Source organism: Ammospiza caudacuta, chromosome 4 (genome assembly GCF_027887145.1).
Source record: "Ammospiza caudacuta isolate bAmmCau1 chromosome 4, bAmmCau1.pri, whole genome shotgun sequence".
Lineage (NCBI taxonomy): Eukaryota > Metazoa > Chordata > Aves > Passeriformes > Passerellidae > Ammospiza > Ammospiza caudacuta.
Genome location: NC_080596.1, coordinates 20,574,617 through 20,591,929, shown reverse-complemented (window position 1 = coordinate 20,591,929; position 17,313 = coordinate 20,574,617). Strand labels below are relative to the sequence as shown.

Genomic DNA, 17,313 nt, shown 5'->3' with positions numbered 1-17,313 from the left:
CTTAAAGAACTGAAAAATATGATGGATCCAGGGTATGGAGCTAGACATGCAACTGAGTGGATTATTGAGTAGATGGAGTTTCCAACAGACTGGAGATAAGCAAGCACAGAAGCCTCTGAACACCCAAATATTTGTCTTGTTTTTTAAATGTTTGTATCTGGCAAAGCACAAGGATGGGTAAAGAGTGCCCAACTCCAGACTGATAAACATCAGAAGGGACACTTCCATACTTCATTGCTGTGCATAAGCATTTCAAGTTAGTCCTGCCTATCACATGACACCTTGACTTGCATTTCATAAGCAAAAAAAGAAAAAAAAAGGTTTTAACATTTTCAGGAGCTGAAAATGCAATTACAAAAATCTGTTTTATTTCAAGTTACTGTTTAAGAAAAATATGAAAACAAAACCAAAAAACCCAAAACCACAGGTCCTTACAACACTTAAACCAAGTGGCTTATCTCAGCCTTTATTAGAATAATTACAACTAAAAGAAACATGGTGCTTCTATTTTCACAGCAGAACACGCACCATAGGAAGTAATGAGCTACAAAGCTATAGCAATACAGTGGAAAAAAATAAAATTAAATAAACCAAACCCAAAGCTTGCTGCAGACATTACAGCTTCTTTAAAATGAAAACCACAGGGCAGAGTGCAAGGCAGAGGCAGCAAGAGCATCGAGCTAAGCTCAGAGAACTGGGAGCCTGTCACACCAAACACGGGATCAGCCAGCTGTGTCCTAAGCCACAGTGAAAGCAGCAGGTGGGCAAGTGAAGACGGTGTTGTGTTTGTTTCCCAGTCCTGCTCAGCTCCCCCTGCCGGCACAGCAGGCAGGTGACAGCGGGCACGGTCACTGAGCCATCTGTGCCTCCATGGCCTGTGCTGTCCACTCAGGGGCTGTCTGACTGATCTTCTCCAGCAGGTTGTTCACCTGGAAACACAGGGACTGAATCTGCTTGTCCCAAGTTGGCAAAGCTTCACGGGCTGAAAAGAAAAAACAACCAATACTGAACAAAGTAAGTCTTAGCAATTCCCTTGCCTTGTCAACTGCAACCTTTCCTTTTGCCACTGCCCTCACCGAGCTCACAGAGGAAGCCTTCCCTGCGGTGACACCAGGATCACTTCTGTACTCAAAGGCTGCAATTATTTTGGCTGCATGTTACAAGCCTAACTCCTGCACTGAAGCAGAGTGGAACAGCGAACGTCCTGGTAAACCTGTTCCCAGAAGGAGACTGATGGAATAAATTCACTCTTTCCTGTGGGTAAGAGGATGCAAAGCCCTCTGCAGGGAGTGGGGGAAGTGTCAAGGTTGTCCTTTGTGGCCAACTCTGCCACCTCCTAGCTACAGCAGGACGAGCAAGCTCACTTCAGGCAGAAGGGATTATTAATAAACCTAATTTCCTGATCCTGGCAGGAACCACCTCAAAAGCTCACTCTGAAAGATGCTAAAAAATAAATTATATTGTGGTTGCACTTACTCTCGAAGTGAACAATTCCGTCAATCTGATCAATAAATCCGTTCATGCGACCCTCAGTTATCATCTGAGATGCAATCTTCTCTGCCTAGAGTAACAAGGAAAGATGTCAGAAATTTAGTCCATTCTCAGAGGAGTTAGAAATTATTCACACTTAACAGTCTTATGGGTTTTTAACAACACAGGGGGGGAAAGAACCTACAGACAGCACTCATTAAATGATTAGATAAACTATCAGTGGCATCTAACTCCACTGTTGCTCATTCCACATTGTGCTGCTCTCTTAAGATGTGCTGAATACTTCACCTTCCTTGTAACACAGAATGTTTAATCATTCCCTAATTTTAACTAGTTTTCCTAATATTTATCACAGATGTTTTCTCATGCCATTCATGCTCCTTGTTTAAAAAGGTAGGAAAATGGATACCTTGGCTGCAGGGATCTCCAGTAATGCTCCGAGCTCTTCAAAGGTAATGTTGTTGTAAAGTTTGCTTGCAGATAGTAAGTTGTGTTCAATAACAGCTCTGTCCAGAATACTGGAACCTTTAGGGTTAGATGAGGAAAAAAAAACCCAAAACATTACTGTAAGATTGACAGATTGGTTTATACAGTAGAACAAATGAAAAAATGCTTTTTTTTTTCTGAAGTGTTACATGTGCAGAAAGTCCAGATGCATCTGCCTTGCATCCCTGTTAAGCTGTGCAGAGACAGCAGACAGAAACAAATGGAAGGCACATGGCTGATTTTAAAGCAGATAAACTCTATTTAATTTCTAGAGTAAGCAAGGGGACCCCTTGCTACAAGACTTACTGTCTGAATTGAGGGGGTTTGACCTCCTGTGACCCTAGCCTGACAAATGGAAAGACCATTGGGGGTTTTCTTATTGTTCATTATGGCTCTTAGGGGTAAAATTAACCTCTCTCTTACTCTGCTTGTGGTAAATCCTTATCTGATGTCTCTTCCCTTGACTGAACAGTTTTCAACAATAAAACTCATTTGCCCCTTAACCTCTAGCTGAAGATAAACACATTATTAAACAGCAGCTAACCTGCATTCTTTAAGGACAAACAGTACAGGTTATAAATAAACAACAAAGTCACCAAGGGAAGGAATGCAGCATATATTGCTAGCAAGTATCTTTAACCCAGTTTTCACTTCTACAAGTACATGGTTACTTATTATTCCTTAATCAACAGTTATTTTTCACTAGGAAGATTTTCCTGATTCAGAGGTATTTCATGTTTATGTATTTTTCCACTTTTATATTCTTCCAGTCAAGAAAACTGAGACCAGTGTGTTTAGCATACTAGTTAAATCATTACTTGACATTTTTTCTGACCTAGTATCATGTCAGTGGAGATGTGTGTGAGGTCCAAACCATCCCCTCACTATGTCAGGAAGCAGTTCCAATAAATGTATCATCAGTACAGACCATTTATGGCTGCATGCCTGTCCATGGGTTTCTGGGCACCCTACTCTCAACAGTGCCTGAGAAGCTCAGGAGGACAAAGACTCCATTAGCAACACTGGAAAGTTGTCAGTGATGAGGACTGTACAAGGACATGGAAAGAAAATGTGACAAGTTATCTCACAGACAAGTATTTTAAAACCTTAATGGCAAATCAGAAAGATTAACTACATCTAAGTAGCTTTACTATCTAACTATACATGCTGAAAAATATTTCTCAAATGATGATATAACAGTAATAAATTCTTTTCCATGACCCTTCTTGACTGATTTGGAAGGTCTAACTCCCATAGATGAACACCTAGCATTACAAGGTGTAGGGGGATACAATATAAGAAAATAAAGGTAGTATAGAAAGTAATCTTACCCCCTAAAGAGTTGCAGCTGGGTTAATTATTAGAGATTGGGAACAGGCCTGATTTTAACAGGCCACAGCTGCAGCCAATAAGAAGAGTGTTATAAAAGAGTGGATTGGTTGGTTGAGGGGAACTGCAGTCGGTTGGCTGCTGAGAGGAAGAGTCAGTGCTTAGAGGAGCTGCCCACAAGAAACACCAAGGAGGTACAAAACTATAGCAAATTGGAACCCTTGCAATGTCATGACAATAGAATTCTTGCGCTATAATGACAACAACAAGGTTTTAGAGATGTGTGTACCATCAGCTGTAGTCGCTTTCTGGTGAGGCATTAGCATGGCTGCAAACTCTTGCAGTTGATTTCCACGGATAATTCTGTCCAGATACATTTTCTCCAAGATCCCATAGGCTGCAAGCTGCTGGCATCTCTCATCCTTGAAGAGAGTTGCAAGCATGCGGGAACGCTGTTGTCCTAGGGAAGACAAGAGGAATTCTCATACCTGACCACCAAAACACTGAGTACTTAGAGGTAAACAGCAGGAAGTTATCTTTTTTCCCCAATGCGTGCAAATAACAGCCAACAAAGCTCTACTGAAGGAGGAATTTGGTTGTGCTCAGTTCACAAAGGCAAAGATATTGAACTAATCCAACTCTGAGCTAACAGTCTGCCACCATGTAATTCTGACATCGTGGTCACAACTTTGGATTCCTCACCAAATCTCAGTAATAGAAGTAATACACAAGCTGACTTGCTCCAGGGAAAATCCTTTTACACAGAATGGTAAGGTGTATTTTACCTGCTGATGCCAAAATAGTACAATGCAGGGCATGTTTCAGTGCCTCCAGGCGCTCAGTCTCATGGACAATGCTCTTGTAGGACAGCTCGTTGTACCTCTGGGCAGCCTCAATGAACTTCCTTCTGTAGTCGAGCACCCGAGCATAGCAAACCTAGAAAGGAAGCATAGCTCAGGAAAAGCAAAGCAGCAGAGGAGGCTGCAGAAGACAGGTGTGTAAAAACTGCACACTGTCAAGTGATAGCTTCCATAAATACTGCTCTTCTGCTTCCTGGGGAAAGGTGTGCCTTCAAAGAATTAGCTTGACTTGACAAGTCCTTGCTGAAGTATCAGGGAAATCAATTGCAAGGGCATTTCCCACCACTGCTCACATGTTAAACATTACAAATATTGAAAAGCCAAGCATTGAGCCTAAGTAATTTAAATATTCTACAGCTGATACTGTACTTGTGTGAGTTTCCCCTTCGCTACTGGCACTACAGCAATTTATGTTTGAAGTATTTGCTTTTCCCTTTCAGCACGGGAACACCACCTAAAATTTCTTCCTTTCTTTATGCTTTTTTAAGATTCACAGAAAATATTTACACTTTCAACTGAGGGCACACTTCAAAATGTAATAAGGGATGAGGAAAAAAGGAAAGGGAAATCCAACAAACAAAAACCACCAGATGCTGAGTTACTGCTCCTGGCACATCTGAATTTTAAACACCACCACACCTGACCAATTCTGTTACACTTAGTCATCACTGCTCCTCACTTACTAAAATGGTTTGAGAAATTTGTGTATGAACTATGTACACTGTAAACCCACAAAAAAAGCAGGAATGTCAGCAGTTAATTTACTATTTAAGACTTTAAGCTACTTTTATGTACAGAACTTATTTAATTACTTGGGGGTGGGAGGACTACTACTGTCTCTAATATTGTATGCAATTTTTCCCCTCAGATTTATAGACAAAGGTGGAGGCAATATTTACAAAAGTATTTCAGATGCTTTTTAGCCTACTTTTATTTTCTATCAGTAAAGCTGGCATTTAAGGAATCATTACATACTTCTCTCCAAATGGTAAGGAATGACTTGTTTAATAACTGCTGAGTTGTGTCTCTCAAGCTCCCAAAACCATGTAGCTTTTCCCTCTTTGTCTTTTTTTTCATGATGAAATTTTTAATGGCACTGCATTAAGACATCTTAATGTGGAAATGTCTCCCTTTAGAAATGTCTCTCTTTAGAAAGAGAAAGTAATAAAGCAGGTTAGACAACCTTATAATGGATTTGCAGCTGTTCATTAGTTGATTCATTCTGAAGCAGGGAAGCTCGGTTGATGTAAGCTTCTGCTTGAACTGGGTCATCATCTTCCAGATACAGCCTGGCAATTTTCAGGTAAGTCTCAAGTTTATAATCTACATTGTACTGCCTGCAGAGGAAAGAAAAAAGCAAGTGCTCAGAGTTGCTCCAGAACTACCTGTGCTCTTAGCAGCTTTAACATTTCTTATGCTTCTGAAGCACTTGGCATCATTTGCTTTACCCTGCTTTCTTCTGCCCCACTGCCAAATTAGTGCTTTCTGTACAAAGTAAGGGAATTTGAGATAAATGCCAATACAGAACTGGCTCCTGCAAACAGCAGCTGAAATAATGCTGCCCACCAAGACACAAATGCACACTCTCATAATCTGTTTATTGTGGACTGGAAGTTTGCTACCAATGGTGAGCCACTTAAGAATCAACAGTGCAACATATAGGTGCAAAGTAGGCAAAACCTACATCAATTCCTTCTATGTGCACAATGAGAAAGGGGGAAGGACTGCCAGAGAAAACTAACTGCAAGGGTTCTACAGGTAAAAAACCTAAACAAACCAAACTGAAACAAACCCCACCTCACAAGCACACAAAAGAATCTCCAACTGCATTTGTTAACATCCAAATCCAGTTATAAACTATGTCTTCATTTTAAACTGAGAAGGTGGACACATTAAAACACTGACACCTTCCAATAACCTTAGAAACAATTCTGCAAAATACTATTAAAAATACTTGCTTATCAATAACACTAATTAATAGTGGGTAGTTTCTGGAGCAGCAAACGCCAAAATTCTCGCTTGCTGCTCTAGTTCAGAGAGAGCAGTTAACACCACAGAACTGAGTGTCACGTACTTTTGCCCTGTTTCCAAAGGGATCCCCACCAACACTTGTGCTGCGTTTCTCCAGTCTTCTTCTTTCTCATAGATTGATGCAAGATGTTGCCTTATTGAAGCCACCTGAAGGACAATAAAATCAACAGCAAAAGTAACCATCATTTACAGAGCTTTTACAAAGGTGAAACAAATCTTGCAAGAATTGGAGCACCAAGAGTCACAAGCCATTTCTTGCAGTTACATCTCATATCATGCCTGTGAGGTAGGAATGACATGATCTGTGATTAGATCCTCATGAGAAACTTCTGCTTTGGAGAGCAGCTGTCAGCAGGTAAAGTATCAGTGCTTACAACATGGGTTTTTAACTGGAAGTGTGGGTAAAAGCAAATAAATCATCTGATGTATCTGATTTAATTTATGCACAATCATGATGACATACATGCAAGCCTGTTTAGCTCAAGAGTAAAAGCTCCTTAAAAAAGATGAAGAGAAGCAAAATAAAAATAATGGCAGAAACTACCTTGACTTTCCACTTCTATACTAGATCCTAAGGGATTTTTATATAAATAGACGATACTTTTGTTGTGCATTTGTACAACAAAACATAGAACTGAACTGAAAAAGCAGAGCAGCATATTTAGTAGTTAAGCAGAGTAAGATTTCAAGAAAATACTTTTTCATGGTAAAATGATTATGGCTAAAATAAACACACAGAGAAAATTGATTTATTTTGAAACAAAGCTATTTTTCAAGGTGCATGCTCTTCACACCACCTGTTTCACTACTTGGGTAAAAGGCAATACAGTGAGTAGCAGCCTGTCCCTCCAGACACCTCCAGCAGCTCAAGGACTGTTTCACTGGAACAAGCCAATTACTGGAAGCAGAGGAATTACATGTCCATCACCATGATGAAGTGACAGTCTGTAATCTTTGCACAGTCCTAAGTGCTCTCTGCATTTAGCTCAGGTTTTCCATGCACAGGACTGAAAAACTGGACTCTAAGTAGAAATATCTGTTTTGAGCAGCTTTTTGCAAGGTTTGAAATAGTCAGCAGACAAGGAGGGGAAAGACTAAAGCCAAATCCACAAGCCAAAATCAATTTCACCATTGATGTCTCACCTGTTCTTCAAATGAAATAACTCTGGGCTGTATCTTTTCCAAGGTGAAGTGGTAAATTTCTTTGGCTGTGCTGTCAGGCAGACTTGGAAGATGTGTACAGAAATCTGTCAGCAGCTGCCGTGAGATCACCAGACTGACATTCTCATTCACCACTGGTTCAGAGGTGCACAAAAGTAAAACACAGAATGGATGCAGTATTTTTCAGTGCCTTCACTACAGGTCATAATTTGCTTTTACATTAAATTTCAATATTTAAATTTTAAAAACTATGCAAGTGAAGGGGATTTTATTTCCTTTTTTTATAAAGGTGGGTTTTTCTATTCTTTCAGAAACTGTTTACACTAGAGGTCACCAGAGTTCTAACCCCTGACAGATAAATGAATTGTTCACCTTGATTTACAGTTCTCAGTTGCTGAAATATCTTGGACAAAGTACTTTTTTGAGCTAAATCTCACTAAGCTTATTCTCAACTTTAAAAACATTACAGGAGATATAATTTACAGAGATGTTCCAAACACTCAGTACAACACACAAAAAACCCAATCCCTAACAATTTCTTGGCAATTTCACAAATCGGTGAAGAAGGAGGCTGTCAGTTTAAATACCACTTGGCATCCAGTACCAACTCCAGCACTCAACAGAGACAGCTCTGTTTTCACCTTCCACTGCTGACAGGTTGGAAAGCTGTAATAATCACAAAGCTTACAAATCCATTCCCTCTTCACTTCTGAATGTGCTGGTGAGGGCTCCTCTTCCTGTTGTGTCTGAGCTCCAACAGGACAAAAACATATTGCATTTACACAGCTAACAAATACACAGCCCCACAGACCTCTGACCTCCACTCAGTGTACAACCACTTACACCACTTATGCACTTACTTGCTTCTACAAAAGCCTTGAGAGCTTCAAGCTGCTCCACACCCGACAGCTGAATAGCTTTTTCCAATATCTGACGGTATCTGTCCATAAATAAATTTTAAAAAGGTTAAAAATCACACATTTTTTCACTAAGAACTTCTGCCTCTCTGCGTACTTTCTATGTCAGACCCCTATTCTTGCTCATACTTTCTACACCGTGAGGTGGCAATTCTCCAGTTTGTTCCCAAGTGTCACAAACGCTCACCTACAATTGGTACCTGGCTCTTCTTAAATCCCAGGACTGGATTCTCAGGTAACAGAGCCCAATCATTTTGTTATCCAAGAACATATGTGCAATTTTGGAAGTTTAAAACAAACAAATAATAATTAAATAATAATTTTAAAAAACTATCAAATGCCCAGGATAGTGCATAGAAAAAGTAATGAAAACTGTGCTGCTCATAGAGTCAGATTAATCAATGTAGTCAAACATACAAAATGCCACATTCAATGTGACTGAGAAATAGTGTTGTAATAAATATTATGTTACAGCCACTTGACACCAACACAGGTGTACTCCACGTGTTTTCAAGTGTTTATTCCTGCAAAACACAGCAAGTTCTCTTTTCTTGTTTCAGCAAGCTAACGAAACTTTGCCTCAGTGTGTGTGAAGTATCACATCCGCGTGGAAGCCACGTTTTGAGGGGAAATTTCCAAGGTTTTACACGAAAACCCTAAAAGTGACACAGCCCCGCTAGAACACAAGCAGGTGGCCAGGGAGCCAAAGAATTCCCGGTGACAGATCCGCACCTGGCGGGTCTCCCGGAGCGAAAACCTCCGTGACACATCGCGCCACGAGCTCAACCCCTCAGGGCTGCCGCTTAAAACACGCACCTAATGACAATAGCAGTAATAAAATGGCAATAATGAAATGGCAATAATAAAACGGCAATAATTCTTAATAATAACCAGACAGTCGCTGGTACATCCATGGCAGCAGAGGAAAACAAACTCCCCGGCCTCTCGCTGTAGCACACCCAGGGGCAGCAGCTGAGCCTTGAGGGGGCTGAGCAGACCTGCCCGTGAACGAAAAAGCTACACAGCCATGAGGTGAAACCTTCCTATCTCGTTTTTATTCGAAGAAACGCGGCCACAGGGCACGACCCACCCTCGCAGCGCACGGCGCCCCCTCACCCCGCGGGCGGCTCGCACCCCTCGCCCAAACGCGGGGAGGTGGTGGCGGCGGCGCCCGGCAACTCACTTTCCGGCCAGGTCCTTGTGGGAGCCGCTGGAGTTCATCAGCTGCGCCAGGTCCTGCCTCACCGCGCCCGCCGCCATCTTGGGAGCCGCCTCCTGCTCCCACCATGGAGCCGCGCGCGCCGGCGGGAGGAGGGAGGGTGCGTGTCACGTGTCGGGGAGCGCGCGCAGGCCGCGGGGGGGAGGGGGGGGCGGGCGAGCCGGTCCCGCGCGCGGTTCGGGGAGGAGGCCGGGGGAGGGATATCCCACGGGGTTATCCCACGGGAATTACACCGCGAGTGGGATACGGCCGGACCGGACCGGGCCGGGCCGCCGCCACCGCCTCCTCCTCCTCCTCCTCCGCGGGTGGTGCCCGCGCGCGGCCCCGGAAGCGGACGGCGGGGCGGGGCGGTCCCGGAAGCGTGGGGCGCTGCGCCGGCGGTTGCCAGGGCGGCGCGGTATTATGGGATGCGGCGGGGGAATGGCGCGGGGCGCGTGATTTTGAACAAACGCGGCGGCGGGATCGGCGCGGGCGCGGCCGCCGCCGCCGCGGCCGCCGGGAGCGGCACCGGGGGGCGCCGGCACCGGCCGGAGGCATCGCTAGCGGAGAAAGGAGAAGAGCGCCCGCCCGCCCGGTGAGTGCGAGGGGCGGGAAAGCGGCGGCGGGAGGACAGGGAAGGGGGCGCGGGCACGGCTGACAGCCGCCTCCCGCCGGGAAAGAACAGGCCCGGCCTCGCCGGGCGCTCTCCCCGCGGCGGGCCGGGCTCCCGGCTGGCCCCGCCGGCCTCCCCGGGATAGCGCGGACAGTCGGTCCCGGCCGCCACTCCGCCGCGGGGGTGCCCGCCCGGCGCGTCCCTTCCCCGCCCCGCCGCTCCCCGGGGTCAGCTGCGCCCGGAGCCGCGGCGGAGCGGCGGGGTCACGGCGGCCCCGCGGCGCGGTCAAGCTCCCCTCGGAGCGGGATCTGCGCGGGAGCCGCCGGTGCGGAAGGGGTTGGGGTTCGCGGCTCGGGGGCGGCGCCGGGGCGGGGCGGCGGGGGCAGGTGCGGCGGGGGCGGGAGCGGCGGTGACGGGCTGAAAATGGCGGATCTTTCGAAATACGGCGGCGGCCGGCGGCGCTGACGGGCCCGGGCCGCCCCCGCCAGGTGAGAGCCGGCCCGGGGGGCGCGGGGGCAGCGGCCTCGCTGGCCGCACCGCGCGGGGCCCGCGGCCGCCGGGGCAGGCGCGCCGGGCCAGGAGCTGGCGGGGCCCGGCTGCCCGGCCCGGGGACAGCCAGGCGGGCGGCTCCGGGGCCCGGGCGGTGTGCGCCGGCCGGGAAGAGCGGGTCGCTCCCGGGGAGCCGTGCCGGACACGGCCGCGGCGGTGTCAGCGGGATGCTCGCTCCGGCCGTGCCCGCGGAGCGGGTGCGGTGCTTGCTCAGCTCAGCCCGTGCCTGGGCGCACCTGTGGCCCGAGCGCGCTGCCCGGCTGGGGACAGCCCCCAGCACCCAGGGAATGTGGCCGCCTCTGGCCTCCGCAGTACGAGATAAACAAGGAGCTACTGGAGAGGGTCCAGTGGAGGCCACGAAAATGATGAGGGATTTGGAGCATCTCTTGTATGAACAGAGATTGTGGGAGCTGGGCTTGTTTAGTCTAGAGAATAGAAGACTGATGTCATTAATGCATATAAATATCTTAGAAATGGGTGCCAAGAGGATGGTGGCAGAGTTTTTTGGTGGTGCTGAGCAGCAGGATATGGATAAGTGGCTATAAGGAAAAATACAAGAAGCTTCACCTCAGCATGAGAAAGAGCTTTATGTTGAGGGTGGCAGAGCACTGGAACAGGCTGCCCTGGGAGGTTGTGGAGTCTCCCTCGCTGGAGACATTTGAGACCCACCTGACCACGGTCCTGTGTCACCTGCTCCCAATGGCCTTGTCTTGTCAGGGAGGTAGGACTGGATCATTTCCAGGGGTGCCTTTCCAACTTAATGATCCTGTGAATGCAGCCAGACCATCTTTTGGAATAGTCCCATCTTTTCTTGTCACCATCTTGCTTGTTATGAGGTATATCAGTATTTGGAATGTTTTAAATTATTTGTTAATTATATTAACTTTGAAGCATGTAATGTACTAATTATGTAACATTTGATATTGAGGATTTGGGTTCTGGAAAGCCCTGTGGCATGGAGAGCACATGAAACTGCCCACTGGAATATACTGTAATCAAGAGGAAAGCTCTCAGAGTTAAGATGTCAGGTGAGGAAAGGATAGATATTTAAATCACCTTTCATTGGTTTCATCCTTCTGAACTGTTCCTTGAAATATATTGCAGTTACTGTTGGAAATACTGAATATAGAGAAATAATTTGAAGCGTTCTTAGTAATGTTTACATGAAACTGGCAATAGCAAGTTACTGAATCATTGAGTATGTGGTTAGTTCTTCACAATAGCTTTTGGTTTATTGGAGGCAAGAAGAATAGTAGATTATCAACTGAATATATTTTTTCTGTCAGTGGAATCTTTTTGTAAAATAAAATGCATTAGACTTGTCTTTTTTTTTCTTTTTAAATTATTATTTATCAAGAATCCAGTTTACATATCTGTCATTGAGTTACATGTTAGTTACATGCCTTGTACTGAGTTGCACCAACCTAGAGAGAAATGTGTGGTTGTATTGCTCTGTAGGCCAAACAGTCTTATAGGCTGGCTTGGAGAGTGTTTGGAAACACAGCCCAGCCTCCCTAATGGGATAAAAAAGTACTTCATGCTCCTTGTGATGGAGTAAGCTTCAGCAGTTTGTTAGGCAAGGCTGCTTGTTCCGCTTACATATCAAGAATTATTTGCTGATGTTTGGTTTGCTTATACTTTGATGTCCGTGTTTTGAACTGAATGTTCTGAACAGTTCTGTCAGAATTCTTGAGGAGTTTTAAATGCTTTCAGGTGGAGTAGCTGCTAACCACGGGTGCATAAGAAGGGTGATGTCAGAATTCAATCTTAGAGATGTTGTTATCTCATACACTGCAATATAATTTATTTTAGATTTGGAAAAACTGTCAGAACCCCTTGGGTTATTTTCTCTTACTTTTGTTTGAAAAATGTTTTCAGGGGGAACTAAGGTAGATAGGGGTGTTGTGTTTTGATTTCCGCTTCATCAACAAACTGTGGTTCCTTATCTGTCCCTTGGTGTGATTGTGCTTTTGTTCTCTATAGGTGCTATAGAGGTAACACATGCCTGCTGTGAGAAGCACATCCTAATGTCCTGCAGAGGTTGTGCACTACAGCAGTGCCAGGGTGTGGTGGGCACCTTCATAGCAAGGACTTAGGAGGTACACTCAGGATTCTTCAGGTTTTTAATTATTATTCTTAGTTTCCAGAGCTTCCAAAGAGAAATGGAAAATGTTTCTTGAATTCTTGTTTCGAAGGTTTGTATTTTGCTAGGCCTTATATGTGAATAGTTTGGTTTCCTCAGTTGCTCAGAAAGCTGATAAGCAGCATGTGGCTTTCAGTACAGCCTGTGACTAGGCTTGCTCACCTGACAATATTAGAAGTCTGGAAAAGAATGTTCTTGCACAAGAAAGAGGGAGACTAACAGAATAATCCCTTGATTAGTCATGGGGCACAAAGCTACATGAAGTGAGAGATTCCTGTGTTCCAGATCTGGATGTAGATTGGTAGTTCCTTGATTGGGGCATCACTCCCCTTCAGAAGCATCCTTCTGCTATTGGAGGTGTTGCTGCCCACATGAGGGGGTGTGCCCTTAGTGTTGGGCTCTGCTTTGATCTGTTGTGTGCGTTCTAGGTACGTACTGAATCCCCATCTTTAGGGACTGTCTGTTTTGGGGTTTCTATTCCTTTGGAGTAACAGCAGTTTCTGTTGGAGACTCAAGCAGTCTGTTTTCCTTGGGTGAAACTTGTTCCTGTGAAAAGTCTTTCAGGTGTGATCCCTTGGTGCTGCTCTGGTGCTCACAGACTTTGAACAGAGCTGTCTCAGCACACTGACTCACCAGAATTTGTTTACTACTTTGTGGGTTAGTTTTCTTCCTGGGTTGGACACCAGTGTCAGTGGCATGGAGAAAATGGGTTTGTGACAACCTGCAGTTGGGTTTGGATGGCTTTGCTCCTGCCTGGCTCCTTCATCTGGGCTGCCCTTGCAGTTATACAGATGTTTGCTAGCACAAGGAGGGAAAATGGATGGAAACAAAAAGGCAGACGCCAAAGGTGGACAGGAGACCTTTAGCAGTAGTGTGCTGGTTTAATACACACGGGGAATTGAAATATAGGGAAAGTCATGCTGCAGCTGATGTACACACAGAGCTGCAAATGCTGCTGTTTGAAATAACCATGCAATAAAGGTATTGCTAGGATATTGCTCACACTGAATCTTAGGAAGTTGTAGGAGGTGCTTGTTTTATTAGTGTATAATTGTCAGTTCGTTGACATGTAAGGTTTTTTAGATTTGCTTTTCCTTTTAAAATTGTAATGGAAGCATAAATTACTCAGAAATTGCCGAGGGAAGAAGGATCTTCATAGCTGGTATGTGGACAAGTTGGTTTGTTGGTTTTTTCTCTCCCCAGTCTTAAAAACAAATCACCTAGCACCTCTATAGTAAACATGGCAGTGGAAACATGAACTTAAGCAGTCTTCCCATGGAAAAGAAATGGAACAAACCCAAAACCCTCAACTGTGTAATATAAAATTCTCATGTACATATCACTTGACAAACATGTAGGAGTTGCTAATTTGTGTACCTTGCCCATTGTTCTGATCTGCTGCACACAGTTGTTTGTGTGGTGTCTGAGGCAGCAAGCAGTCACTTAGCAGAATGTAGAGTAATGGGAAGGGAATGGTGTGCATTGGTTGAGGGATTTGTGGTTGCCTTGGGAACTATTTTGTGACTATAGATGGTTAATTTGTGGTAGAAGAACACCTGGTATTTTCTTAAGTATTCCTTGTAACTGTTGGAGAAAGAAGTGGATACTTACACTGGTTATGTATTCAGCATTTGATAAGGAGTGAGGTTGAGGTTTTTTCCTTGCTATGGTTTGCTATTGGTATTGTATTTGATAAACCTAGAGCCATGATCCTCTGGGAAGCATGCAGACAAACTGCCTCCATGACTTGTCTTATGTGGAGACTGGAAAGAGAATGGAAATTATTTTGTCTGTTTTCCACATACCTATTTTGTTACTGTGTTAAAGCTGTTTGCTTTCACTCTGCTATTACATATGCAAACATGGTGAGTTTGCAGTCTTAGATGATTAGTTTTTCCAGTTACCCTTGTTAATCATAGCTTCCTCATGGATTCATCTTTTTCTGGTTTCATGACACGCATTTTGTTAAAGCATCTCTAGCTCCGTAAGCTTAAACAAAAGCCTCTCTGTTGAAAAAACACAGTGCTGAGTGATTTTGTAATTCTTTGCTTTATGACAAAACAAACTTTTCAGTTTTAGAGATAAAACATGGAGTGTCAGAGAGAGTAAGAAAATGGGGAATGCCTAAAATGAATGACACTGTTTTCCCCATTATTGGAAAAATAGCAAAATTGAAGAATGGCAGTTAATTAGGAGAAATGTAGTACAGCAAGATCACCTACGTGCAATTGTGCTCTTTCATTTGACAATATGCCAGCAGAGCAGAGTGAGTCTTGATTATACATATACTTCTGTGGAGGCTTTTCTTACAAATGAATGAAAGCATATCTGGTGTCAATAGTTTCTTAAGAACTGCATTTCCTATTTTTTTTTGTGTTGTTCTTTGTGAATTTCAGTTGCCTGGAATAGTTGATGTGCTTGTTTGTATTTGTCAAAAAGGGATGAGAGAACACAGCAAATAAGGAGATTACCTAGCCTGTGCTTTAGTTTGTTTTGCTTATAAAAAGACCCAATAAAAGGATTTGTTTCTCTAAGATTTGTTTTCCCCTTGAAATCAACTTAGGCAAACAAGTTATCTTCACTTCCTAAAGTGTGATTTGGTACTACTTTGCATAAATAGGTGTTCTAAATCCTTTGCACTAGCAGGCAGTCAAGAATCTCTGAGAACTATGAACCTTGCCTTGTGCTTAACTTTTCTTAAAATAAGTTTTCTCCTTGCTGGGAGAATGCCTGGACCATTAAATGGCCGGTGGGTGTTTTTCCATTTGCAGAGATTAGTTTTGGTGCCAGTGCTGTGAACTGGCTACCCTGCAATGACCAGCAAGGCTGTAGTCAGTTTTGCAGTCAGTGATATTGGCAAAGTTTGTCACTCTCATTTCTTGTGGACAAAAAAAAATTGGATTTCCACAGCAGAGAAGCAGAAAATAGGCAAAAGGGAGGCTACTTGTGAGATTTTACTGTCGCTACTGGAATGACTGGGAAAAATAAGAACTCATTCTTTCTTGAACAGGAAGGTGAATTTTGGTGTTATGTCAGCAAAAAGAAATAGGTTGAATGAAAGATTTTGACAAGTTGAATGTCCTGGATTCTTAACAAAAATTCTTAATGACATTGATAAATGCCGATGTTATAGAATTTTGCAGAAAGACATCCCATAGTTATTTTCAAGTTCTATTTCTGCTGCTGGGTTGGTTTCAGTGGACTTTATAGTTTGACACAGAGCTCTTAGGGTGTGTGTCCTGAGCTGGATTGTGGGTGAATTTACAGTGACAGCCTCTGGTTCAGGTGTGTCCAGCTCTTTGTGGGTGTGTGGTGCTGCTCACTGTGCAGCAATGAACCAGGGCAGCTGAGTCACACAGAGAACCTGCCAGGCTGCAGGTCAGCTCCACTGTCCTGTCATATGTTAATCACTGTTCATCTCCAGTCCTCAAAATTATGAACTGACAAAGATGTCAAAAAAAAAAAAATTGGCAAAGCTTCTTTTGTGTACACAAATTGGTTTTAGATGTAATAAAGAGCTAGATCTTGCTACATTGAAAAAGCCAAACAACTTTTTGCATGAAAAAATACAGTTAAGGCTTTTCATACTGTTGTTTCTTCACTTAGGAATTCTGAGAAGGAGATGAACATTCTGGATCTGTATTAACTCAGGCAGTGTAGTGGTGACTTGTCCAACGGGTGGTTGATTGTGTTTGGCATGAAAATCAGATTTGGAAGGGTATCCTGTAAAGAAAGATTTGGGGCTTTTCTCAAGTCCTGCTGCTTGTTTAGGTATTAGGAAAGGGTTCCTCCCCCAGAGAGTGATGGGGCACTGGAATAGACTTCCAGTGAGCAGCATGGAGAGTGCATCCAAAGAACTCTTCTTCCTCAGTGGCCTTCGCATGTTGTGTGGAATAAAACTTCTCCAGGGATAGTGTAAGATACAGTGTTGATATCTTGCCGTGTCACTTTCAGCATATTGAAACCAAGGCTATAAGAGATACAGTGTAGTCCTAGTCACTGAAATGTTTCTTTCTGGCTAGTCCTGTCCGTAAGTTTTTGGGGATTTTTGAAGTGCTTATTCAAAGCTGTTGGTTTTCTTACCTACAGCTAATGAAACTTACAAGTTTGTGTTTCAGAAGCTCTTCAACTTGTCATGTTACAACACATGAGAGTTCGGAGGTCTGAGCAGCCTGCATTTGAAGGGACCCACACGGTACTGGAGCAGGGATGAAGATTCCACAGAAATTCCCATTTCTCCTGTTGAATTGATCTCAACTCAAAATCTTAATGTGAAATTTCATTCCACAAAGGTCAGTCAGCTATTGCACCGTCATAGTTGTTTAAGTAAGTTTTCCCAAAAGGAATACAAAGGTGCTTTATCTAGAGACTGAAGTGGGAAGGAGGTGTTAATAGTGGTTTTTCTGAACGAGGGAATCTGAATGTAGTCCTGGTTTCCTGCAGGTGAACATTTATCTTTAGTTCAGCCCATCTGCAAGTCAATATATTCTGTACTTTTAGAGTGTTGTCATGTTTAAAGCTGGTAGAACTGCTGA

The 17,313-nt window shown here is 44.1% G+C and overlaps 2 protein-coding genes across 2 annotated transcripts in view; one reads left to right on the top strand and one right to left on the bottom strand.

Annotated features, from left to right (window-relative positions):
- Nucleotides 1–329: 329 nt before the first annotated feature.
- On the bottom strand, nucleotides 330–9,757 carry COPS4 (COP9 signalosome subunit 4). The gene is made up of 10 exons (XM_058803053.1): nucleotides 9,459–9,757; nucleotides 8,219–8,298; nucleotides 7,341–7,492; nucleotides 6,241–6,344; nucleotides 5,350–5,503; nucleotides 4,092–4,242; nucleotides 3,596–3,766; nucleotides 1,901–2,016; nucleotides 1,477–1,561; nucleotides 330–982 (listed from the first exon to the last, which is right to left on the bottom strand). Exons 1-10 carry the CDS (start codon nucleotides 9,533–9,535, stop codon nucleotides 849–851), a joined length of 1,224 nt encoding a protein of 407 aa, XP_058659036.1. The 5' UTR covers nucleotides 9,536–9,757; the 3' UTR covers nucleotides 330–848.
- A 1,873-nt stretch (nucleotides 9,758–11,630) lies between these two features.
- The window catches only part of LIN54 (lin-54 DREAM MuvB core complex component), a 38,256-nt gene continuing 32,573 nt past the window's right edge, over nucleotides 11,631–17,313 (top strand). The window contains exon 1 of the mRNA XM_058803052.1: nucleotides 11,631–11,663. Within this exon, the coding sequence (XP_058659035.1) occupies nucleotides 11,657–11,663 (7 nt within the window). The 5' untranslated portion in view covers nucleotides 11,631–11,656. The remainder of the gene's footprint in view (nucleotides 11,664–17,313) is intronic.